Consider the following 26,790-nt stretch of genomic DNA (forward strand, 5'->3'; position numbering starts at 1 on the left):
ACAATCATATCAATTTAATAATAATAATAATAATAATAATAATAATAATAATAATAATAATGTACATTAGAACTGTCAAAATAGGTAACCCGGCTCACCTAGTTCGGCCCACTACGGGTTGGTCACTTAGTGAGTTAACCTAACCCGGTTCACTTATTAGCGAGCTGAAAAAATTTGAACTAGTGGGTTAAACAGGTTGGCTCACTGGTTCATTTAATTATAATTTTTTTTAAATAAAAAATTATGTTTTTTTTAATTTAAATCTAAATAAATTTCATTATAAAACGATGTTAAACTTTAAAGACAATTCAAAATAAATAAAAAAATTATCATACAAGTAATCCAAAAACAAGCACAAAAGGCAAACAAATAAGGTTTTAATATTGATAATTTTTGTATCACTTGTCCATCTATAATATTAGAGTCTTGAATAAATAAATCTATAATATTTTTCTCTCTTAAAATATTTTTTAGCCAACCTGGCTCAACACGGGTTCAACCTGGGTGAGTCGGGTTAAAAAAATTACATTTTTTCAAACCCAATCCGGCTCAAATCCGTGATGAGATATAATTAAATTAAATTTTTACATTCATTTGATAGTACCCTTGTTTACTTTTTACTCTCTTCTTTTTTTAGAAAATACAAAACTTTACACTTTTAAGACTATTTTACCTTTATACTCTATGTCAAATGAATGTAAAAGTGTGTCATAATACCATTACTCTTAATCAATAGGAAAATATAACTTGAGGAAACTCTCCTCACTTAAAATATTTCCTAAAATAGTTTTTCCTCATTCAAATGTCAATTTGATTGCTAAAATAATGCAACTTTTTATTTGAGCATTCATACCCTTCTTAGTGACATTTGGGTTAATAGTAAAAGAAATTGAAATTGACTCTTTATTGAAAGTTAAAACATGCATTTGAGGAGATATAAACGTTATAACTTTTCTCCCACACAAATTACCATTTGGGTATTTAAATATTATTTTTTTCGTAATTGAATGTTTGAGCGATGAACTTCTACACCAGCGTTTAATGAGATCGTTTGAATCTTATTCAAATGATCAACTCTATATTAATTTAAGTAAGATATGCAAATAATAATAATTCAAAACTTTGTGAGATAAAAAAAAACTAAACTTAAAAAAAATTATATATTCACATTAAACAAAACTTGAAATAAAAATATTTTAGTCTAGTTTATCATAGTACTTGAATAGTTTTAAGAACAACAACATCCAATGTCAAATTCAACGTATATAACAATAAAAACACTTATCCAATCAAAATCAGAGTCGTAATTTCAAACATGGAAATCAGGTATGAAGCCTTCAACTAACTCAAACAATTAAATATAAAAGTAGATCATCATATACATTATATCCTTGCACGATATATATAACCGAGTTTAATCATTCTTAAGATTTTAATGCCTCCAACGTAAATATTAGTCAAAGTTCTTTTAAATTGAAACTCCTTGCTCTAAAAGAATTCACTTTAAAAAAGACAATGATTAGTGATTTTGGATGCTCTAACTTCCTCTTAAGAATTTTGATATTTTTTTTATTGATATTTTTTTTATCATGCACATGTGTGATAATATTATCTCACATGCAAGAAAAAATTAACATTTAAAGAAAAAAAAATAACTTAATTGAATCAAGATTTTGATAGGTTAAAATGATCTAAACTCACTTTAGTTGACGAGGTTTGAATAAGAAAAATGATAAAATGATGACTCAAAATTTTAAGGAGAAGTGAAATGAATAAGTTATAAAGAGATTATATTTTTAAGAAAATGAAAAATGAGATATTTTATTTTTTATTTATAACCTTACGAACTTAATTAACTAAAAAGTGATTAAATTGTGATATGTTATATGCATGTGTTTAATGTTATATTTAGAGCATGATTTATAAAAGATAATAAATTGTATATACTTTAAAGGTAATGATATGCATAATACCTAAAGGTAATGATATGCATAATACCTACATGTATGAACATGACACTCACTTTAACAACTAAAATATTATAGTTTCATTGATTTAAACAATTCTTCAAGTAATGACATCGATTAAGAGTCAAACCGAGGTACATTAATGATTGACCTTCAATGAAGGGATTTATACAAATGAATGTATTTTTTTGTGAAAGTTTTGGTGCTTAGTGGCAGGGAGCATTGTTGAGCGTGCTTATTTTTTGAAAACATCTTATTCAACAACTCCAATAACTCTATAAAACTTTTATTAGTTCATTCATTTTTTGTTTTTGAACTAAACAATTTCAAAGTTGATAATAGGCGTGTAAAGTTGGAGTATTCTGGATACAATTCTTTCTCTAAATCATTCTTAAAAAATCATATAAATGAGTTCTTCTAAAAATTTTCTCACCAACACCACGTATCATGTCTTATAAATAATCATTTATCCATAAAACATTACCCGAAAAATGAATTAGTGAATATAACCTTGTAACTAGCATAATTCCAACATTGCTTACCAACATTCAATTCTCACATTTACAACCTCTCCGTAATCACAAATGAGTGTCAAGCCCAAAACCCTACACCCATCACCATGAGAGTAACTATAACTTTGTTGTCCTTAACTATTACAACAAGAGAAAAAAGATTGGTCATAAGACATACAACACATGTTTTTAACTGGACAATGAGATTTAATCTCCCTTTTCATGAGAAGATAAACTCCACTTTATAAAAATCTAAAACCATTTTCTCTCATTCTCATTTAAAGGTAAAGAATAAAGACACATATTACCGTTTAAAACATACCACACAAAATAAATAGTTTCATGTAATGTAAATTTGTCAGTCTGAATATTGTGTTTGTTTGCAATCCATCTGATGGGGAAAAGGAAAATGGTAATGGTGTGTACTGTGAGAAAAGTACGTGGATTCAAATGTGTTATTATAAAATCTTTAGATAAAATCAATCAATACTCTCTCTATTTTTCTGTACGCATTTAGGTGAGTGTCCTATTGCCCGACACCTATCTTCCCACCACTTTTTTCAACATATTAAAGTCAAAATTCAAAAATAAAAATAAAAGTAACTTCAGCTTCAAGAGATCGCTTTCAAAAAATTCTCATTCTTATTCTTATTTATTACTTACCCATTTCAGCAGTTCACTTCACAGAAAAAAAAAAATAAAAATTTCACCAACAATCTTAGAATTGTACTACTAATTCCTTTTTAGTATGTATGCATATAATGTAATTGTTAAGAGAATTTCCAGTGATTGTCCAAGTGAATTGTCCTTTATAACTATGAATTTTATACACAAAATTATAGTTTGTACATTTGACTCAAATTCAAACTCCTCGTTACATTAACAAACTAATTTGTTACCAGTGATTTTGAAAGAAAAACCTCTACAGATTTATATTATAATTATAAAAATAACTGTTTTACTTGATAATAATAAAATAATTATTATATTAAAATATAATTAATTATATTATATTTTACATCTAATAAAAGTGTAATGTTATTACAAGTAAACTCACAATAAATACAACTCAAATAAAAAAAACAATAACAAGTGAAATAAATATATGATCTCGCAAAAAAAAAATTAACGAAAAATAAAATGAAATCAAATATCAAATGAAGATAATTAAATTTAAAGTTTAAAATTTAAATAAATATGTACTAAAACCAAAATAAAAATTTAAATATATTCAATTAATACATTTGTTATTTAATTCTTTTTAAATAATTTCCTTAAAAATTATTTTTTATATAAAGATAAAACAATATATTTATTATTTAAATTTAAAAAACTAAGTTTAAGATATTATAAATATTAATTCTTTTTATATATAAAATAAAATAATAAACTCTTGTACATAACATATCTTTTATATTTTCAAAATAAAAAAAATCATAATAGTTGAATTCATAAAAATTAATAAAAGTTAACATAATTGGGAAATATAACATAAGCTATATTTGATTCAAATACACAAAATGATTGAGAGTACTTTTAATTTAAAATATTAAGTTATTATATTTATGGATATTTATCTTTATATTATGGTGTCTAATTTTTTTAATTATACTTGTACTTTATACTCAATGGTCAAAGTCACACTTGAACATTCAAATGGCCTAAAGTGAGAACATTCAAGTGGTTGATCGTGGAAATGTTAACATAAGTCCAAAGCCACATGCTCGCTTTGACTATATATATATAGTCGAACTTGAACATAACGATTGAAAAACTAACAAAGAGTAGGATTTATGGATGACAACTAAACCTTCCTATGAGTATTGTTTGAACTTGTTCTGTTTTTACAGATAATCCTCGTAATGCATGAATATTGGTATGAGTAATACACGACTTTTCAATTGGATGTGACGATGGAGATGTAGATGTACAAATCTCTTATCTCTGCCCCCATACCTGTCATAATACTCATCCATGTCATATCCCTACACCAGTTTAAATTATTAAAATACTTATAGTTTATTTAAGTAACGGTTAGTTGCTAAACTAGCGACAAATGCACCATTCACAGTGTAATAAGTGATAAATTTCATTTTATTCCAAGAGACTTGTGTAACACTCGACAATTCTTGCACTCAATAAGTCAATTATACGACATAGATCACAAAAATATTAGAAACTTTTTTTGACATTTTCATAGAATTGTTAGTGTACAATAAAATATGACATAAATTATTTAAATTTTGTTAAAACTAGAGTTCATCCACTTCATTCACTTACATTATTAAACATTTCAATTCTATATTTATGTCAAAATCAACTCACAATTATACTACAATCATATCCCTAAGCATATGATCACTCATCAAATTTCAATCACTCGAATCTTCAACAAGTGAAATCGTATATTAGATTTAAAAATATAAAATTACTAATGAAATATAAACATCCAATAGGTGTTCAATTTGATGTAAAATTCAAGTTATATTTCTTAATTCCTCAATAATCACAAACCAAGCATGAAATAAATTCACATTAAGTATTAATACATGAAAAATGAATTTTATCCCGAATTAGAAAAACATATATTATTAATAACACAAAAATTATACAAAAAGAAAATTCATGTGTTAACGGAAGACATAAAAAAAAGTAAGATTTTATCTTTTTGTTGATTGTTTTACTTTAATAGTTATCTCAAACTTTAGTCTTACATATGTAGTTCCATTAAACAATCCGATAAAAAAATTGATTATACAATATCATTATACTAAAATCAAACATCCTTTTTCAAAGATATTTTTAATACGAAATTAAAGAACTACTACATTAATAATATGTAATTTAATTTCTTTTTAATTATTAATTTAAAACAATCAATTCTATATTTATTTCATTCGAATAACTTTTCAGAGTCATGCTCTTTTAAAATAAATAGTTTTCACGTACATTTAATCGTTTATATTATAATATTTTTCACGTACATTTAATCTTTTATGTTATATTAAATATTCATGCTTCACCTTTACTCATATTTTAATAGTTTTTATTTTAAAATTTTTTTCTTCACTTTTGAGTCTTCTATACATAATCGGTGATATATGTAAAAGTAATTTAACGCTAAATATTCAATTTCAGTCCAATATAAATAAACATAATTCCAACTAATTTACATTGAGAATGTTAATCATTCTCGTGTGAAAAGAAAATATACAATAAATAAGAATATTAAAAAAAAGTAAAAATATTTAAATATAAGACATACAAAATATTTAATTAACTATATTACTTAAACATAATTACACAAAAACTGTGACAAGAAAAAAATATTAGAAATATATATATATATATATATATGTTAATTTATGTAAATATAATTAAGTGTTTCAAGTTTTAGTAAACAAAAAAATCTTATTAATAGAAAAAAGATATACTTTAAATATAAAGATAATTTAAAATTAAGAAAAATAAAAAAGAGTATTTGAATAATTTTCATTTTCAAAACTAAAAAAAATAAGAAACTTCATACCCTTACTCACCTTTCTCTTCAATCCTTTGTCTTTTATCTCTTTCACTCAAACATTCTCTTTGTCATAGCCCCATAATGCAGTTATTTATCATGCAATTATTTACATAAAGAATAAATGATAGTTATTTTTTTATATTATACCTTCATTTATCAGAATCATCATGTATGTCAAATATGTTAGCTTTTAAGATTGAATAACAATGTAGAAGTTTTACGTTTTTGCTACATATGCTTATGAAACTTTAAAGCAATTGTTCCTTGTGCTGTAATATTTGGTAAAGACATGTGTCTTTTGCTATTGTGCTACCAATTTCTGATTAAATGTTATCTATTTCATCTGACTTTCCAAAATTTTCCATATTTTGTTAGTTTAATCGACATTAGCTCTCAGATTGAAATTTGGACTTTTGTTTGAATCACGTCACATGAATTTTTGTTTCCTTTTTTGCAGTTTGAATCACGTCACAACTATTAGTTCTAAAATTTAAAAACGAAATTTAATAACAATCACAAGAAAAAAGATATAATACAACCTTGAAATAAAAAATCAACATCAACATAATTAATTATTTTGTTATTAAAATAACAAACAAATAAACCAATAAAACAAAAACAACAAATTACAGTGTTACAGATTGTTCTCTAGGTGAGAAAGGATAGAGATAAGAGAAAAATAAATTAGATAAATAAAGAATGTGAATATGGATTAAGTGAGTATTTTTAATTTTTTTATTTATTTTAAATTAAAAATAAAAATTATTAAAATAATCATAAATGATGATTTTTTTGTTTATTAAACCTTGATACACTTTAACTGAAAAAAGAATTTATATAGGTTCAAAGAACATGACTGTGAAAAGTTATTCGAATGAAATAAATAAATAATTAATTGTTTTAAATTAATAATTAAAAAAAATTAAATTACATATTATTAATGAAGAAGTTCTTTAATTTCGTATTAAAAATATCTTTGAAAAAGCATGTTTGATTTTAGTATAATGATATTGTACAATCAATTTTTTTATGGGATTATGTAAGACTAAAGTTTGAGATAACTATTAAAGTAAAACAATAATAAACTCAAAAGGAAAAAATCCTTACTTTTTTATAAGTCCATACAAGTTAATTAAATGAACACGAGCAATGTTTAATAAAAATATTTAATAAATTAAATCCTCATAAATGAAATTGAAGACTATTCACTAAAGTTAAAACAATGAAACGTCTTGGTCACTTTGAAACTGAACAAAAGTATTAATTGCAATCAATAAGTTTTTAATTGAGAAGAGTGCAATTAAGTAACGTGTGATGAAAGTAATCAGACCAAAAGTTTTGATATATTTTTTTTGTGAATGTAAATTGTTATGGAATTGTTAATTTCTGAATTTAGGTAGAAAATTGATGATTGATTTGAAAGAAAGAAAAGTGTAAAAAAAGGAAGTGCGTGTGAGTAGGGGCTGGGAAATCGCGTGAGGATAATGAGTTGAGTCAGAATGTGGTGGGTTTTGGGAGTGACGCTGGATATAAATAAATAAGCTTGAAACAAAATGCCCACACTTTGTTAAGTTTATATAAGCTTTGGTTCTTCTTCCATACCAACAAAAAAAGTAATAGCAGCAGTAGAATAAGCAGTAACAGTTTCGGAGGGAACACACAAAAAGCCCCAAAGCAAATCACCTTTTTCAATCTCTCTACACATCACACACAACACAACACTCTCACTTTATTCAAAACCAAACCCAGACAACATCAACTCAAAACAAAACAACAACACAAAAATGTTTGCAGAAGAGAATGGCCTCAAGGGAGACCCCAGACTTCAAGCCATTTCTCAGGCCATCAGAGTCGTCCCTCACTTCCCCAAGCATGGTCCCTCTTTCTCTCTCTCTCTCTCTCTGAAATTTCCATCTATTTTATTTTGTTTGAAGCTTCTCCTCTCCCTCTTCTTCCTGTTTTTATTTTTTTATTGGAAACCTTTTTCTTCTTTTGTTGCTGCAGTTCGAACTTTTTTTACCCAACAGATCTGCAACCATTCATTTAGTTTTGTTTATTTTTAAGGAGTGTGTTTTGGTGGATTAAACTAATGGGGGGTGGTGAAATTCGCAGGAATAATGTTCCAGGACATAACGACATTGTTGTTGGATCACAAGGCGTTTAAAGACACGGTCGACATTTTTGTCGATCGTTACAGAGACATGCACATTTCCGTTGTTGCCGGTACCGTACTGTACTCTTCCATCACCTTCTCTTCCACTCTGTCCGCTACTATTTTAAAAAAAGAAAAACATTTCTTTTTTTCTGTATCCTCTTGTTGCTTCGAGAGCATAAACTTTTTTTTTTAAGAAAAAGAAGAAGTTAAAGTTTCAGAATGTGAAGTTAAAATTTTTTGGGGTGGTAGTTTTAGCACCAAGGTTTCTCCTTTCATTTGCAGAATGAGACCCGGCTCGTTCTGGTTCCTTTTTTCTCTGTTAATTCTTTTGTTTTTCCATTTCGTAAATATTTTATATTATGGGGTTTATTTCTGGGTGTTCTTTGGAGTAAGTTTTACTTCCCTTTTTCATTTTTCGTTACACAATTTCCTTTACGGCATTTTTTTTTCTACCTATTTTATTATAAAAAATGCTTCGCATCCAGTTTCCCCTTTTCTATTCGCGATTTCGGTTACTTTTATTTTATTGGTGTTTTTTATTTCACGGCGATAAAATATATACCTTTTTGCGGTGGACTTGAGAGTTAGGTCGTGGGTTGGCACCATATGTAACATTCAAAGTATTTTCTAACTTGGAAGCCTTCTGATTCTGATTTTTGACTGAGAAAACAATGGCAACATCAATTTAGGCCACGTACATGTCTTGTAATGATAGCCTGTTCGATAAAAACAAATCCAAGCATGATTGTCATTTTTAACAATGACCCATCAACGAATGAAGGGGCTTAGTAGATTTAATGGCAATTGCTGCGGTTGTTGCCTTTGGTTGATTATTAATGCATTTGACTTACATGTAGGAATTGAGGCAAGGGGATTCATGTTTGGTCCTTCAATTGCGTTGGGCATTGGTGCAAAGTTTGTCCCCTTACGCAAACCACGGAAGCTGCCAGGTATATTTGTGTTTTTTCCAATCTTCAATAAGAGATTGTGTCCAGACTTGGGTCAAAGTTGACACTTGACAAACTTGGTCAAATCTGAGACTTGAAAGTACCAAACTGTGACACCAAAACAACAGAATATTGAGACCACTTTCTGTATTTCTGTGTTAGTAGTGGGAGTTGCCTGATCTGCATTCAACCGTACTGATCAACATTTCTGCTTGAATTGGGAATAGATGTGTTTTTTCAGCATTGCCATTCATTTTTATTTTAAACCTATTAACTACTGGAGGCCTAAATCGGATCCAACTGTTTTCCACGCAGTACATTTTACATCGAATTCTTGTTGAGGTGTCTTGTACAAAACTGATATAGATCATTTTCAGCTTACTTTCATGTACTGAATACTGAAGCACGTGCATCAGATGAAAGTCCTCTGGGATCAGTAATCATTGTAATGGTGTGTTTAAATTATAGCTGATACCGCTGTGGCATACTGAATTAGAGTAGTGAAAGACAACGTCAAGGCTTGTAATGTTTTCACTGTTGCAACAATTTGAAATTGGTTCCTCTAAAACTAATTAAATTGATGATGTGAATGGAGTCAAAGATATCACTGATGAGGTTTGAACATGTTTTGGAAATCACCTTGGATGTGGTACTTTTAAATAGCAGAAATGGGTGTTAGGTGGAATGAAATCTGAAATTAATGTGAATTCGGGATTAGGGAAAAGTAACCTTGAGATTGTTTTGTGCATAGGTGAAGTGATTTCAGAAAAATATGCTCTAGAATATGGGACAGATTGTTTGGAGTTGCATGTTGGTGCTGTCCAGCCGGGTGAACGGGCCATAGTAATTGATGACTTGGTGGCCACAGGTGGAACTCTGTCAGCAGGAGTAAAACTTCTAGGTGATTTGCAGCCTCTTTTTGGGGTGGGGGAGGGCCTCTCACTTTTTGTCTATATTCTTTTCTTCTTTATTTCACTTGTGATGGTTCAATGGATGTGGTCCCTTCTTTCAACTTGTTTTGTAGAACGTGTTGGTGCTCAAGTAGTGGAATGTGCTTGTGTCATCGGTGTGCCTGATGTCAAGGTAACCACTAATTATTTACCTTTCTCGGAAATTTCTATGCTGTTCAAGCTCACCACCACAAGTTAAAAATTCTTGCTTCTTTTCTATGCTGGATTGCTCTATACGATATCACGAGTCACCGGTTTAGTACATCTCAGTGCATGCTTAACAACAACATTTTCAACTTCTGCATAATGCCAAACACCAAAAAGGATTCCTCTATCAGATGTTAAACATAATTTTGTTATCGAAAAATTATATTCTGCTGAAACTATGCAAATTAAATTGAAGTTTTCTCTCTCTCAGGGGCAGTGCAGGCTCATTGGAAAGCCACTTTATGTTCTTGTTGAGCCGCGTAAAGCAGATAAATGTTATTAAGGTACGCCACCAACCACTAATTCCTTGGAGTAATAACTCTATTTGTTTTGCTTCATGCTCTCTCACAATGTAAACATGTTTCAAACAGCTTTGGGTCTTTTTAGCGACTTTTGACCCTTGGTGCTACCTTTTATGGCAATCTCTTAAAGTTATCTATGGCTCTACACTTGGCTAGTGTGCCCTCTAAAATGAGGCTGCACTTTTAGGGTTAAACCGTAAATGAGCATATATCGTGCATAACAAGCTGTAAGTTTATTAAATAAAAAAACTAAAATCAATGAAATTGTTGTATGTATGTGAGTTTATGAATAGAGAACAGTGTGAAAAGTACATTAACTGTTGTATGTTTTTGACATATGCCTATAAACCTAAAACAAAAAAGAGAGTTGCCTAGGGTTTGGTTTTGACCCTTGATTTGCAGAGGGGGCCAATATGGGTGCCGCAATGTGGAAAAGATCTTATATATATTATACAAATCTAACACTGGTTTTTGCTTTTTGTGGTTTTATCCTATCCTTACAAGAGCATGTTGATGCAGATGTGATGTTAGTTGGATCATAGAAAAGGAAGCTTGGTGAGAGAGACCATAATGTGATAAGTTTTCGGCTCATGAAATCTGGAAAATGGCGAAATATCATTCTGGGAATTCATGTCTTTATCTTCTCTGTACATGTTAGCCATCATGGCCAACACTTTTGAACAATCATTATTAAAGAAGGGTTGGATTCTTCTTGCATTTCTTCGATTATCTTTTCATTATTCCATCACAATCAAATTGCTTTATTTCATTTCTACAAATGAAAATATTATATTACAATTTCTTTCAAAAATCCCCTTTTATACTTGGAGCTCATTCGCTTAATTATTTCAATTGTATTTTATCAATGACGGTTATTTACTTAGAAAATACGATCAATACATGTTATTAAAGTAATAAATCAATTAATTTTGGCTCGACCAAAACATATTTAGTATAATTTATCGAACAAAACTAATAAATCTTGCAAAGTTTTAACAATAAAAGTCATTATTTGTTTTCCAAAATTGTTAGCGTTAGATTTGACTTGCAACTTTTAGCGCTATAATTTAGGTGTTCACACGAGACATATCCCTAAGCCGTGTTTTTCTTTTTTCTTTTTGGTTTTCCACATGTGCAGCTTAGATCCTTATTATACACATTATTAACGATTAACGTGATTTTGAAAAACATATCACACATTCACATTAGGTTTTTCCCAAAAAACTATTTGTTTTGTAATGCGTTCACATTTTGAAAAACTAAAGTTTTAATCATATAAGTTTCTCCATGTAAATAAAAAGATGTAATTAGATATTTTATTTTATATTTCTTCCATAAATGTTTATTAAAAAAAAATCATCAAAAGAAAACCTAAATGTGAGAATTCTTCAAATGACCAAAATAAAGATGCATGAAATTTTACGATTTTCAACTTAGCTTCTAAATTTTTTTTTTATAAATTTAAAAGTTTATTTAACTAAATTAGCTATGTCACAGAAAAAAAATACATTTTATTTATGTCGGTAATATTTATCAAAATTTTAATGTGTAGAATATATGTTTCTATTTTTTCTTTCTCATTAATTATTTTAAGATTATATATGTTTTTAATTTTTAAACTTGAATGCGAAATTAAAATTTATTTGTTTTATATTTGGAGACATTTTAGTATCAAAATTTTAAAAATAAATAAAAATAGTTTTCTTAATTTAATGACGTCAACTTTATTTCTATTGGTATTTGAATTGAAATCTATCAAATAATATAAAAACCTTAAATACCAACCTGAAATGTTTTTTAACATGTCAACAAAATTTCACAACATTTTTTGTTATACGAATTATATTATTCACCTTTAAAATTTAAAGAATAAACTATATCAAAATTTTGGACTTAGACAGATTTTAATTTTACGACTAAAAACTAACACACACACACACACACACACATATATATATATATATATATATATATATATATATATATATATATATATATATAAAAGAAAAGTTAAAATTTGGCTTATTAATTTGAAAGTAACAATAAAATTAACAAAGTGTAGAACATACACAAAAGTTAAAAGTAAAAATATATATATAAAATAATAATAATAAATTGGAGTGTATTTATTAAATGAAAATGCTCTTTTTCAAAGTGAGTATTTTGTTTATCGTAAAATACCAATTTTTTAAAATAATTTTCTCTTTATATATTGTATAGTATGATATCTAGACCGAGTAGTTATCAGCCACAACCAATCAACCGATCACTCTATCCACTATAGAGATGCTCGCCATCTTCCAACTATACCAAACGCTCGTCAACTATCCTATAGTTGAAAGCGCTCGTCAAACATTCATAAGTAGGTCAAAGCGTTCGTCAAAAGTCAAATGACGTTATGACACTCAGTCAACCAAATCAAGCCAAGACCAGCGGACGCTCAATTACGTTAAACGAGGTTGGTGGACGCTCAACATTTAAATAATTAGACCAATAATCCAGTTAAAGAAGAAATAGTCAAAAATATCTAACCGTAATAGCGCAGATTACAGAGCCAACTAACCGAATAGTAAGACTAACGTGGACTACAGATAGGTAACCGAATTTGCCAACTAACCGAATTTTAAGGTAATCAATTTATTTTACTTTTTAGGTAAAATACAGGAGAACCTAAATGAGAAAGGTACGTTTTGTTCTAAGATTAAAGAGTTCACTTTGTAAAAAAATCACTGATTGAGAAAACTAAAGTTCCACTACTCATATTTGACTTTAGCATCGGAGTATCTTCGCAGGTACCCCCACTCTCATTGAAGGAAAGACAACGGTCCCAGACGTACAAGAGTAATAAAACATCACTAACCAGGTTCGTATCTCGATCCCAAACAATCACACTGAAACATATATATATATATATATATATATATATATATATATATATATATATATATATATATATATATATATATATATATATATATTCTACTCCTATGAAATTTTATTACTCAGTTAGAGTTAATCTTACTTTAAACAAAAATGTATATTTTTAATATTGACATACTATATCAAATTCAATATACTTTAATAAAAACTAAAATATAACATTATTTCAATATCAGTTAATCCCATTTGAATTTTGATGTACCATATCAAATTGATATAATGTCTTCGTTCAAATATTTAGTTTCATAGCTTTCGGTGAATTTTCAAATAACACAGTAGAATAGATAAGGGCGAACTAAAATACATCATTTATACCTTATTCATCTGTCAGTTATACAATTTAAGCATTTCACTGCTATCTTATAATAATTAGAACGTTCAGTACATTTTTCAAGTTTTATTTTAACCTAAAAAGCTTTGGAATACACAAAAAACTTTGTTTGTGTTTATAAATGACTATTTATCATTGATTGAAGAAAAGTATCAAACGAATTCCTTATAACAGTGTCTAATGTTAGTTGTTATACTAAATTTTTTAAACTATCATTATTAATTTAGTTTTTAGGCCCCTTTGAATACAAAGTCAAAATTGAAAGGACTGCAAAGAAATCAAAGAATAAATAAATGGCTAATTCAACAAAACCATATGGATACAATTAAAGTTGACGCATACTTTTGATAATATTTTCACGCTTTTAGGTGAGAAAAGAGATTCCATGGATTTGTTAACATTATAGAATATTATACTACTGTTCCTTGGACCAACCTTAGATCTTTTCATTGATGCTATATCACGATTGTTCTAATTAAATCTATAGAATAATAAATCATAATCTTACGTTAATCTACCATCACATTAGCAATGCATATTTTTGTTTTAAAGCCACAAAGCAAACCATTCTCTAAAAGTTTTATCAATATTACTAACAAGTACGTAGTTGATTCGAAAATGAGGTGCAAGACAATATCAGGGTCACGACTGAGACCCCAAATGCCCACTACATAACCCTGACATAGCTTCTCCATGACATGATCACAGTAATAAATGTGTTTTTTATTAAAAGAAATAGAGACTTAAAATAAAAAGACAAGAAAAATAACTTTATCTTTGATGAGTTCCAGCTTTTCATTATTTTTAAGTTCACAAAAAAATGTGGTGCAAGGCTCGTATTGACGTGTGGAGATAAACTCGTACAAGTTGAAATACATTAGGGGGAGCTACTGCACTGAGTATATATATTAAGTCACCTATTAGGAACGGCAAATGCTGATCCACCGGGAAAAGAAACAGTGGGCTCTTGGTCAAAAGCCGAACAGCGATATACATTAGCACTTCACATATATTTCTAAATACTTGATATAGTTTCCATTGAAGGGGTATCATCAGTTGCTGTCATGTCCAATTTGAGAGCATGCCTTGTGACACGGTTTGTCTGTTTTCTCAGTCTAACATTATCCATGAACAAGTCTGCTATGATCTTACCCACTTCATCATCATAGATTACACCATCTTTGGTGCCATTGGCTTTATCTACACTGGAAACCGCACTTCCATATTCCTTATCTAAGTTTTCTACCTGGTCAAATTTAAACAAGTTCAGTAATTGGAGAGTTTGCTGGAAATAACTGTTTATAAATGCGTTGTATTAAAAGTAGTCACAAGCAATTCAACTCTAACTGGCAAGAACATAGAGAGAAATGTATGACTTACCTCTGATAATAGGATGTCCATTTGGTCATCGGATGTCGTTAATTGATTAAAAGCATCACTCAATGACGATGAATTCATGACTGTTCTATCTTCACATTCATAAGGAAGACTAACATTGCACTCCTGAAGCTGGTTGAAAAGAAACCTGCATTTCTCCAGCAGTTTTCTCCGCGCAGCTTCTGCCCGTTCCCTCCTTTCTCTTTCGTGAAGTAGTAGTTTCTAAATACACAAGAATTTAAGGCATAGCGTCATCATATATGACATACATTAGGGATATGAAGTCCATATATCAAACAAGGAATATTATGATCTGCTCATTGCATTAATTTAAATTCCCGCTGAAGTGACACCGGCATTACAGAACATCATGGAGAAGTAAATGATAACAAATAAATGCATAGCATAATAAATACATAAGAAAGGAGTCTCTAGTGTAATACCTAAAAAGGCAAGAACAGTCAAATGAAGAATGTGTTTTTCACACACACCCCTTCCCCTTCCCTTCCCAAATAGAAAAACAGAGTATATACATATATACAAAGTCAGAGACATACTAATTCAAAGACAAGTAAATTGACAGAGATATTTTTCCGAGGAAAAGCATTAACTCTTGACTGAAAACCTCCTGCAGAATATGATATGTGCAGACTTGTAACCTACCTCAGTTTCACTGTTTTCTTTTATCGACTCACTAAGCTCTTTCTTTAACTTTGTTTGGGAATTACGAAGAGATTTGACCTCTTTAACCAGAACTTTAAGATCTGCCTTGGATTTTGCTTCTAGCTCTCCATACTGTTTTGACAAAACTTCTAGATGTTCTTTAGTAGTTTCTAAATTCTGTAACAGTACATCATTCTGCAGAACAATTGATTCCTTTGTTGAATTCTGGTAAGAATTCCCCCCCTGGATATTATGTCACGAGCCATTGTTAAAATCAACGAGGTGTACAAATAAGTTTAATATATGTAAATTAAATGCAAAAAATTCCTACCGATTCTGACTTTAGATTCATCTCCATTTCCATTGATTTTCGTCTAAGTTCCTCCATATCCCACTGCATTTGGGTAAACCTTTCTCTCTCAATTAGAATAGCCTGCTGTAAGTTCTCCTTGTTTTTCTGTTTGGTAGTTTCAAGTTCTACTTCCAAATCCTTGACCTGAACAGATCCAATGTGAAGATTCAGCTTGTATGCTTGCTACAGAATCATAAAATCCTTATATATCCATGATTTGTAGATATATTTATCTTCAACTTGACTTGTCTCTCATTAATCTCAGATAATATTAAACTAAAAAAAATATGCATACATATATACATATACAAACACATTTATATTCCCCCCCACCCACACACACACACATATAAAATAATTTACAAGGAAATGCATGCCAAATTGAATACCTTAGTTGCAAGAAAATCCTTTGCAGTTATTTCTTGATTTAATCTAACTATAAGGTCCTCCATATCAGTTTTTGCAGTGCCTAGCCTTCGTTGCATGGTTGAAAGAATCCTGTTCAATTTATTGCGTTGATCTAGTGGAAAGACTAATTGAGTATCACCAGTAGATTTCAACTTTGTGTGGCCCATCATATCCGTGTCTCTTGAAACCGAAGCAGATCCAGGAAGGTCATGAAAGCCCTCACCAGAGGAATTTGGAATCCCAAAATTAGAGATGTCACTACCACGTAATGAGCTTCCTTCACTTCCAAAACTCTCATTTGAAAGCTTACGCACATGACCAACAACCTTGCTATGCCCAGGCTCAGAGAAAAGCTCCATGGTATTATTACCTAAAAGTGAAGAGTCGTATAAATTTCCATTATTCTTGTCCTTCTCTGTAACATAGTTCACATGTCTGGAATTTGCTTTATGCCTAGGTAGGCCTTCCAATTGCTCTAGAATAGTCTGACCCATAAATAAACCTTCGTCAATATTTGATATGCCATATTTCACTAGCTTTTCTATTGGATTTGTCATATCTTCATCTAATGTTAGATCATCCGTACCAACATCAGAATTATCATCCCGTCCAACTCTTGGTGTTCCTAGGTCAGATGGCTCATATGCGGTATCACTACCATAATCAGAGGCAACTGATGAACTGCCAGCAAGTAACGATAAGCTTGACTGGAGAGGCGATTGCACAGAATAAACTGTGTTATTGGAATCAGGATCTGTTTCAGAATTTTGCTGGCTTGCATCTTGGAATGCTGAGAAGTGATTAAATGAGGTTTAAAGTATCAATATTTAGGAAAGTTATCAATCTGTAAAATAGACCATACTAACATGAATGAGGCAACTAAATCAAATCTGCAAAAACAATCACATACAAAATCTAGCAGCTGCTTCTAGTTCGAGAAATGATGCCACTGCAGCACATCTTGATACATCAATGTCAGACAATAGTTTCGTGATCCACTCTTCCAAAGAGCACCTTCTCTGTAGCAAATGTATGTATTAATTTACAGTCACTGATTCAAGTCTTGCATTCACAATTTTCCATACTGCAGAAGTAGCTCAATCTAATCGTGGTATAAAATTTGTAATTGGAGGTTTTAAAATTAGATGGAGCAAACTGCCTAGTTGTCTAAACTAGTGTAGATAACAGCTATTGGAACATATACACAACCTTGTTTAAGATTCAGTTAATTAATATCAAGAAACCTGCTACAATTATTTCAAGAAAATTTATACTATGGAGGCAATTTACCTCCAAATAAATAAAGACATTATGGAGGCAATTTTCATCCACATTTTTTATGCCCCAAAATTGCTATGACTAACCTTCTCCAATTCAAATAATTGTTCAACAACCAAATAAAATACATTCCAAAATTTTCAGATATAAATTGGCTCTGTAAAAGTTCTTTAGTATTTATTTAGAACTCAAACTGAAAATTGTGCTGGAAACTTAAGTATTTGCAGTCACGGAAAAAAATGACATTTTTTCTTGTTGTTAGGTCAAAGATAAAAGATAACAATTAAGTAGATAGAGAAAAGATTCCCAACCTCTTCTAACAAAGCTCGGCTTTTCAAACGCAAGAGTCCCTTGGGCGGAGCTGGAGGGATATTTTTCCTGGGAAACTCCTTTTTAAGCTACAAAGACAGCATATGGCAAAAGTCTAGAAATCAGTGTAACCTAAACATTATAAAAGAGCTACATTGTTTATGAAAACAAAATTAGAGTCATTCATCTTCTATGAATTAAAAGAAGGCAGCACAAATGGATAAAAGTGACCCCAATCAAACAGGTTTAAATATTTCTTCTTAAAGATCTTTTTGTCCCTCACTACATTCACATTATAATAAATTGAATGGTTTTGTGGAGTATTAAACACAGAAATGGGTACCAATCAATATGTGTGTATAGGTAATAATGCTTAAATAAAAATGCAGTAGACAGAATCGGGAATGAAATACAGATACATGAAAAGAACAAAAAGAGCAGCAGTTATAAAAGAGTACACTTACATCAGCAAACAACTTTAAAAAATCATTGAACCTTCTTAATACTCCATGGAGCCTAGTAATCCCTTCCGGTGACTGTACACCAACTTGAACCCTGTAGAACTGTCCCTTAATGATGTTAGAAATGAACATTCACAAGAAAGCCATTGTTACACCACAAACTATAAATGAACGGAATGTGGAAATACTCTACTATAGTTTAATCTTTTTTTCAAATTTGATTCTAATGCCTTGCATACTATATTATAAAGGAAACTCCCACAATAAGCAAACATTATAATTAGGTTTCAAAATCTTGAATTACTATTTACTCCTTCAATACTCTTTTGTTTCTTTCACTGCATATCTGGAAAGATGGAAAGAAATTCTGCACAATTCTCCTCATGCTTGCAAATTTTCTCTAACTTTAAAACACACTAATTAAACAAAACTTCTAAACTAAGTATATGATAATTTCCACTTGCTTCTGACTGAGTATATACCTCTAGTCTTAACAAATCCAAAATAGAAAAGTTGTACAAAATTACTCCTAAATTTGGCCATGAATGAAAATTTGGATCTCAATAAACTTTACCACTACAGGATCTGAATTCCTTGATTTTGGAACAAAGGACCAAGACGGTATTGTGACACAATAACTCCATCCAGTACGATGATTGTGTGGCCATACTGTATCTTGCCCATTCTGTACAATAGGACTCCAGAATTAGAAGGAAGTCAAATAAAAAAAATATAATAAAATTAATTGCACAAAGTAAACCATTCTAGAGATAAAAGTAACAGAAAATATGAGCTATCAAATAATAGCTCAAAATGGAAATGGGAGGAATATTAGCTTTCAATACCAGAAAACATTCTTGAAATGATATAATTATACTAGAAAATTAACATTGAAGAGATTTTGGAAAATTTCTAACAAATAAATTGAGAAAAAGAGCTATCAACCTCTTTAGACTTTTAGAAACAATTGATATATATATAAATATATATATATATATAGTCCTTATGAGAAGAACAAGGAAATATTAGCTTGATGTTCTATGCACACCTCTAATCCACTTAGAAGAATGCTGTGAAAAAATTTCAAGATTTTTTTGCCGATAATGCTGGTAAACTATATGAACCATTATTATAGATGGAATATTTTTGAACAAAACTGCCATGTTATACTTTATTGTAAAACTAATTGAAATTAAGTGAAATTGTCCAATCGGTATACAAACTACATCCCAATAATTGAGGTGGGAGCTGAGAGACTTCCAAACATCATAGATGCTTGCCAACTAGGTGATACATGAAGGAAACTATGTAAACAGTAGAAATCCCCTCCAGAAACCAAAATGAAATGGAAATTGGCTATAGGTTTTCATACTCTATTAGATTTCATATCAAAACCGATTGACATTTAGTGAAATTGCAAAGTAGGTATATAGATGATATAGGTGGAACATATGAAAGAAACAGAAAGACGGAGAAAGAGGTGATAACAAAAACATAATAGGGATGTTTTAGGTAAAGAGGAGAGAATAGAGAGGTCAAAGAATATGCGTACCGCATTTCTGTTGTTAACATTCAATCCAGATTCAGCTGTCTAGAATACAACAAACCACCTTATTTATGGGTAGCTAAGAAACAGCTATGAGCTAACAACAACTGACTAACTAGCTAGCTATAAACTAACAATAGCTGACTAAATAGCCAACTAACATCCTTGTCTTATTTCAATTTGCATATCAATACCCCACCCCCAAAAGAAGATCCTCCTCCTCAAGGGTCTTGCATTAATATAAGGACTTGTTGAAACTTTATAGAAGAAACTTAGTAGCCTCTGTCAGGAAAATCATGCCACTGCACCAAAATTTCAGTGTTTATACATCCCTTATGCATTTGTTGAGAATCCCATTAGGAAACGTAGTACATGGTATAGCTGAACAGTCAATGGGAGAATGTATTTGCTTAATAGAGGGTAATGGGCACAGCTTTGCAGAATCTTATAGATCCATATAGTACCTAGTAGCAAGTTTTCAAGCATCTTGCTGCTGCAGAAGCTTTAAGAACACCCACTGTCCAATCTGTAAATCCTTATAAAGCCTTCTCGAATCTTCCTTTTGCTTAATCACATTTGCAACAATATGTAAGTGATGTTTACGAACTCCTATTACTGATTCTCTTACTGCAAATGTTCTGTCAAGTGCATCCACCACAAAATTACTTATGCAATGGTTCTTTCATGTGTTCTGTAAATCTGATCCATGAAATACTAAGGAAGTGTTGCATGTGAAAGGAAAACAGAATGAGCATACTTTCTCATAAATCTATAATAACCACCCAAATGGTATTCATGCCACTGAATGTGGAAAGGCCCTCGATAAAATCCATTATAATACTCTACCAAATCTGACTAGCAATAGGATAGGGCATAAAAAGTCCAAGGACAGTAAATATCTCACATGTACATTGTGCACATGTATCATAGTGTTCAATAAAATACTAGACATCTTGAATCATCTTTTTCCACCAAAAGAGGAATTTCTAGCATTGATATGTTGCTTGCTCTCCTAAATCAACCCGTGGGAGCAAGAATGTATGTATTAAAAAGTGAACTTTAAACTTAACTCAACCTTATAAAATCGGCTTGTAAGGTGAGGTTTGCCCCTACTTACATACCGTAAAATAGTCTTATTTCTAGTCAATGTGGGATAACACACCCTCCTCCTGCCGAAGCATATACATCTCGAGTGTAAGACTAGACACTAAAGGGTGGTCCGATAAAAGGTAGAACAATAGACCCAACAAACAACCTTGCTAGGATTGATTTTAACCTATGGCTTTAATATCATGTTAAGATGTAGACTTTAAACCTAACTTAACCTTATAAAACCGGTTTGTTAGGTGAGGTTTGTACTCACTTATATACTACAATTTAGTCTTATCTCTATTTGATGTGGGATTTTCAACACCATTATGAGAATTGTTACCAATTACCTTTGGAACTCCAACACTCAACAACATACATCACACCTAATCTAGAATGTTCGTACTAAACCTCTCAACTAGGCTATTTTGTAGAGGAGTCTCAATTACTCTATAGTTCCTTGCTATGTTATTCTCCTTACAGAAATTGTTGAACAATTCCAAAAAAAATTCAAGATTCACTAGAAGCTTCTAGTTTTTGAATTTTTCAAAGGCTTCATCCTTGTCCTTTTGAGGATAGACTCACTATTAACTTTTCTTTCTTCATCAAAAGTTGACCGTCTCAATTAGTGTCCCTCAGTACCTCCCTTCTTAGTTAATTGAGAGGTATGCAAATCTGCATCTTGCACCTAACTCTCTTCAATCGTTTGTACAAGTTCAGGGGATGAAGTGTCAAGTTCCACGTGCATTAGCTGATGATGTAGCAGCCTAGAAAGTGCATCAACCACATAATCATCATTACACTACTTGCCCTAAATCTTGTAGTCATGTCCAGCCAACTTCGTCTACCAAAACACTAAAAATGAAGTCTTTAGCTTTCGACACAACATATACTTTAAACTCTGTTGTGATTCCATTGAATAAATTTCTGGCTCTCCAAATATTGATGCCAATATTCCATTACTAAAACCATAACCGTAAATTATTTCTCATAGATGGAAAGGGACTGATACTGTGGTGCCAGTGCTTCACCAAAAAATGTCAAAAGCTGCCACTGTTGCAAAAGTATAGCATCAGAACAATCTTCACAAGCTTCAGTTCTCACCACAAAATCCTTTGAAAAATACTGGAACTGTTAAAACCGGTGCTGAAACTAGTACATTTTCACTATTTAAAAGACAAGTGATGCTGACTTTGACTAATTAAACCCTTTTTTTTCTTGAGTGAACAGTCAATGATTGGGACAAATCTCCTTAATTCTTGATGAAGTGTCCATCAGACAACCAAAGGAAAGCTCCCTGCTGCTTCATATTCATGTATGATTTTCCCTCACTAATGATATGCCCTAAATACTTCACCTTGGTGGCTGCAAATGTGCACTTCTCTTCACCCAAAAAAAAAAACCTCTCAAGATTTGAAACACCATGCCATACATACGAATCCTTAAATTAAAGGTTAATTTTCATCATGCATTTCAAAATGATTCCACGTTGCATACACCTTTAATCGGCCTCCCTCTAGCTTCCTCCACTGCAAATAGTTCAGTCCCATTCTCCTTCTATCCCAACCTCTTGTCTAAATCATATTCCATTAAATAACAGTTGTTATCAATGAGGATTTTCAGTGTTTTCCATATAATTTGCTCTTGTATTCTCATTAAGGTATTATGGTTGAGATAGTGAAAGGCTCACGAGTTCATAAATCGTTGGATTATAAAATGGATAGTAGATTCTACTTTTACATAAATATAATACATATAACCATGCAAATAACAGAAAATTAAAATAGATTAGTCACAAAGTTGCACTTTAACAACACTCAATCAAACCTAAGTTCATCATAACCATAGGAAAGAATGTCAATTGAGTCATATCTATGAAAAACAGAGGAACAACAAGAAGATGTACTGTCAAGATGGTGGTTTCCACAACTAATTTCAGGACAAAGGAAGGTTTAGTGCTTAGAGTAGAAGACGTTTCAGATTTTGGGTATAACACATCATTCATGCATGATTCATTGAGAAGACAACTATGTTGTTCAAGTTTTAATGATTTTTGGACACTGGGTTTAAAAAGAACTGTGTTGAGTGTTGGGGCTTTTATGTTTTAACATTCCAAAAGGCCCAGGAAGAGGAAAAAATATTAATTTTAACCATGAAATAATTGATTCAGCTGTCTAGAATACAATAACCTGCCTTGTTTACAGGGAGCTACCAAAGAGCTAAAAATTAACTATGACTGACTAACTATCTAACATCCTTGCTTTTAATTTTTATTTTTTTATTTACACACCAATAAACTGCACCATGTTAGCATAGGCAATTTGCGTGGGATTCCACAGGGAAGGAACTGTGAAAGCAGGAGAGGACGCCCACCAAACCACAGATGCAACAGATATTAATTATAGGCTTCAAAAACATGTATTTTACCTTAAAACTAATTGACATTAAATAAAATTGCTCAATAGGTATGTAAACTGCATTCAAGTAATTGAACACACTAGGCTGGACTTTCCATGGAAGGAAACTACAAAAATTATGGAAACAATGGAGATCTCCTCCACAGACCATAGAAGCAAAGAAAATGAGTTGTCCGGCTTTGACATCCTGTTAGATTTCTTCTTATAAACTGATTAGCATTAGTGAATTTCCACAATAGGCATATAAATTGAATATAAAGAAATAATGCAAGCATATGCAACTTTTCAATGGCCCAAATGAATTTGAGACAATTTTCCTTCCCTTTTATGCAAAGTTATAATATGGTCTAGGACTGTCATAAAACATATAGTTCTGTCAATCTTCCTTATTTTCAATTTAGGGAAAAGAGTTTATAATCTCAGTCAAACTTCACATAGAGATTGGTCAGCACCATTGGGCGCATGATAAACACAAAAATGGCACACCCTACTGGCTGAATAAAATTTACACTTACTAGCTTGCAAAACACAGTTCTCAAGATCAAGCGCATAAATCAAATCTCAGACAATAGAGACCTAGGGAGCAACAATTAACTCATTGATAGATGATGATAACAGTATTAACAAGGACTACCTTGATCGATTAGAACAAATTACAACAGAACTCGAAATGGCTCAAATAAAACTAAAATTACATTACAAGAATAAGACAACTGACCCATTTTCGAGGCGCAGGACTCCAATCCATACCGAGAGGCAGCGGCGAAGTTCCATCGTGTCTGTGCTTGGGAGGACTTCGTCTCTGCATCTTATCCGTCGTCAAAGTCAATGATTGGCTCTCTGTTTCTACAATTTGAAGATCATAATATGATAATCCGAGTTCAATGATGGGAATCGAAATTTCGAAGCAAAGTGAAAGTGATGGAATCACTGAGAGCTAGGGTTGGAGCGATCGGATCGGACAAAATAAAATTCTTTCCGTCGTGGGTACGGCGGAGAGGGCGCACCTTAAGAGTAAATGCGGCAACGTGCTAAGAAAAGCCGCGCAGTGCGTGTGTTTTATGAATTGTGTACACGTGTTTAGTCCAATGGAAAAGGAACAATTCAGTGGTGTTATTGTTGTGCTCTGTACACTGGCGGTAGAGTCTAATGCTTTTGCTTTGGGACACAAATGGCGACAAAAATTAAGAGCCTAATTCATCTCTACATCAACTTTTCTTTTTGCAATTTTACCACCTGAATTATATTTTAGAATCAATAAGTATATTTCTAAATCTGTTATAGATAATATAAAAATATATTTTTGATTGCATAATTTCTCATATATCTCTAAATCTCTAAATTTAAAAATATATTTTAGGTGTATAAATTATACAATTTAAAATATGTTTTTAAATCGCTTTAACTTTAAAATATATTTTAAGTTAGATAAACCATGCAGGAAGAAAATTACAGTAAAAGAAATTGAAAAAAATAAAATAAACATGCGCACCTAACTATATTCTTCTATCCAACATCATCATCACCCAGAAAAAAACCAAACCTAAATGGGCTGGGTTTGAATTAAGTATGCATGACAATAGTTTTCTTGTTACACCTCAACATTCCAAAAATATTTAATGCATAGAATTATATTTTAAATTCTTTTTGAAATATTTGAGAAAATATTATCACAAATGCATAAAAAAATAAAAAAAAAGATGGCTGAAATATTGATTTATCTATAAAAAAGCAGAAAGATTCTCTATTTGGTGTACACAATTTTCTTTTCACTTATATCTTTCGTAAATTTTTTTACTATTTTAAACGAAAAATAATGTTAATTTCATAAGTAAAAAATAATTTTTTAGAAACATCAACCAAAAAATAATTATAATAATTAATAAATAAAATTCGACTGAATTTATAAAGAAAGTAATTATCTAAGATAAAATTGTGACCAATATCAATAAATAATCATAGTCGAACAAAAAGATAATTTCAACAATCTTAATGAATATTAAGTTTTTAAATATTTAAAAAAATAATTATATAAAAAACTTATAAATTTTTAGAATTTTAATTAATTTTAAAAATTCATGTTTAAATAGTATTATTTGTTATAAAATATTTCAACTTCTCTGAAAACTAATCATCTATAAAATTTGTCCACTTTAAATACACTACTTTTTCTCTGTTAGTTGATGTTATGGAAAATAGTTAATATATTGTACTAAAATGTATATGATATCATACCCATAATTGACAAAATTAGTTATTAACAATAAGAATTATATAAAAAGTAAATTTAAATTATTTACTATTAAATATAACTGTTAAAATAAACTATAGTTAGATATTATATATAATTAATTATTTAGTTTTAGATATTATAATTATATTTCATTCTAATAATCTCTAACTATATATCTATAATTATATATAAAGAAATACAAATCTTTAGTCTATTTATCTTCTTAATTAGTATTTTTTAAATTTAAATAATTATTTATAATAAAAAATTATTTTTTATTTTTATTATTTTAGTAACTACTCTTTTAAATTAAAATAATTATTCATTATAAAATAAATATTTATTCTTTTATCATAATAATAACTACTTTTCCAACTTAAATAATTACTCAAAATAAAAAACTATTTACACAATATTATTTATAATATTTTTGATTTTAATAAATAAATAAAATTATTTATAGTTACATCTATAATTATATACATGTTTTTTTTTCAATTTTACATTTTTAATTATTATATTTAAAATATAAATAATTTATAAATATTTATAAAATACAGTATACATATGTAATACAGTTTGTGTTTACACAAGTAATATATAATATTAAGAGATACTAAATTTTCGCTAACATATATATGCTCTGTTATCATCTGGTTATTAATTTTATATTTTCAACTCATTTTATATGATAATTTTGTCATATTTTCTTATAGTTTTATTTTACTTATATGATTTACCAGGTTTATAATTTGATCCTTGAAAATATTATAATTTATGCTTATTATGAACAATGTAATGTTAACTTAATATTCATCGAATG

At 30.0% G+C, this 26,790-nt stretch overlaps 2 protein-coding genes across 2 annotated transcripts; one reads left to right on the forward strand and one right to left on the reverse strand.

Moving 5' to 3' along the window:
• The first annotated feature begins 7,557 nt into the window (after positions 1 to 7,557).
• LOC108332120 (adenine phosphoribosyltransferase 5) lies at positions 7,558 to 11,280 on the forward strand. Its single transcript, XM_017567245.2, has 7 exons — positions 7,558 to 7,877; positions 8,115 to 8,225; positions 9,015 to 9,107; positions 9,856 to 10,005; positions 10,129 to 10,187; positions 10,473 to 10,545; positions 11,083 to 11,280. Exons 1-6 carry the CDS (start codon positions 7,787 to 7,789, stop codon positions 10,542 to 10,544), a joined length of 576 nt encoding a protein of 191 aa, XP_017422734.1. The 5' UTR covers positions 7,558 to 7,786; the 3' UTR covers position 10,545; positions 11,083 to 11,280.
• Positions 11,281 to 14,577: 3,297 nt separating this feature from the next.
• Positions 14,578 to 24,897, reverse strand: LOC108331884 (PX domain-containing protein EREL1). The gene is made up of 11 exons (XM_052876410.1): positions 24,742 to 24,897; positions 24,453 to 24,580; positions 19,257 to 19,367; positions 18,686 to 18,784; positions 18,224 to 18,310; positions 17,545 to 17,653; positions 16,616 to 17,424; positions 16,206 to 16,370; positions 15,875 to 16,117; positions 15,215 to 15,433; positions 14,578 to 15,080 (listed from the first exon to the last, which is right to left on the reverse strand). The coding sequence occupies exons 2-11, from the start codon at positions 24,540 to 24,542 to the stop codon at positions 14,850 to 14,852; spliced, it is 2,163 nt and encodes a 720-aa protein (XP_052732370.1). The 5' UTR covers positions 24,543 to 24,580; positions 24,742 to 24,897; the 3' UTR covers positions 14,578 to 14,849.
• Between the last annotated feature and the right edge of the window lie 1,893 nt (positions 24,898 to 26,790).

The sequence above is a fragment of the Vigna angularis genome, chromosome 4, assembly GCF_016808095.1.
Source record: "Vigna angularis cultivar LongXiaoDou No.4 chromosome 4, ASM1680809v1, whole genome shotgun sequence".
NCBI lineage: Eukaryota > Viridiplantae > Streptophyta > Magnoliopsida > Fabales > Fabaceae > Vigna > Vigna angularis.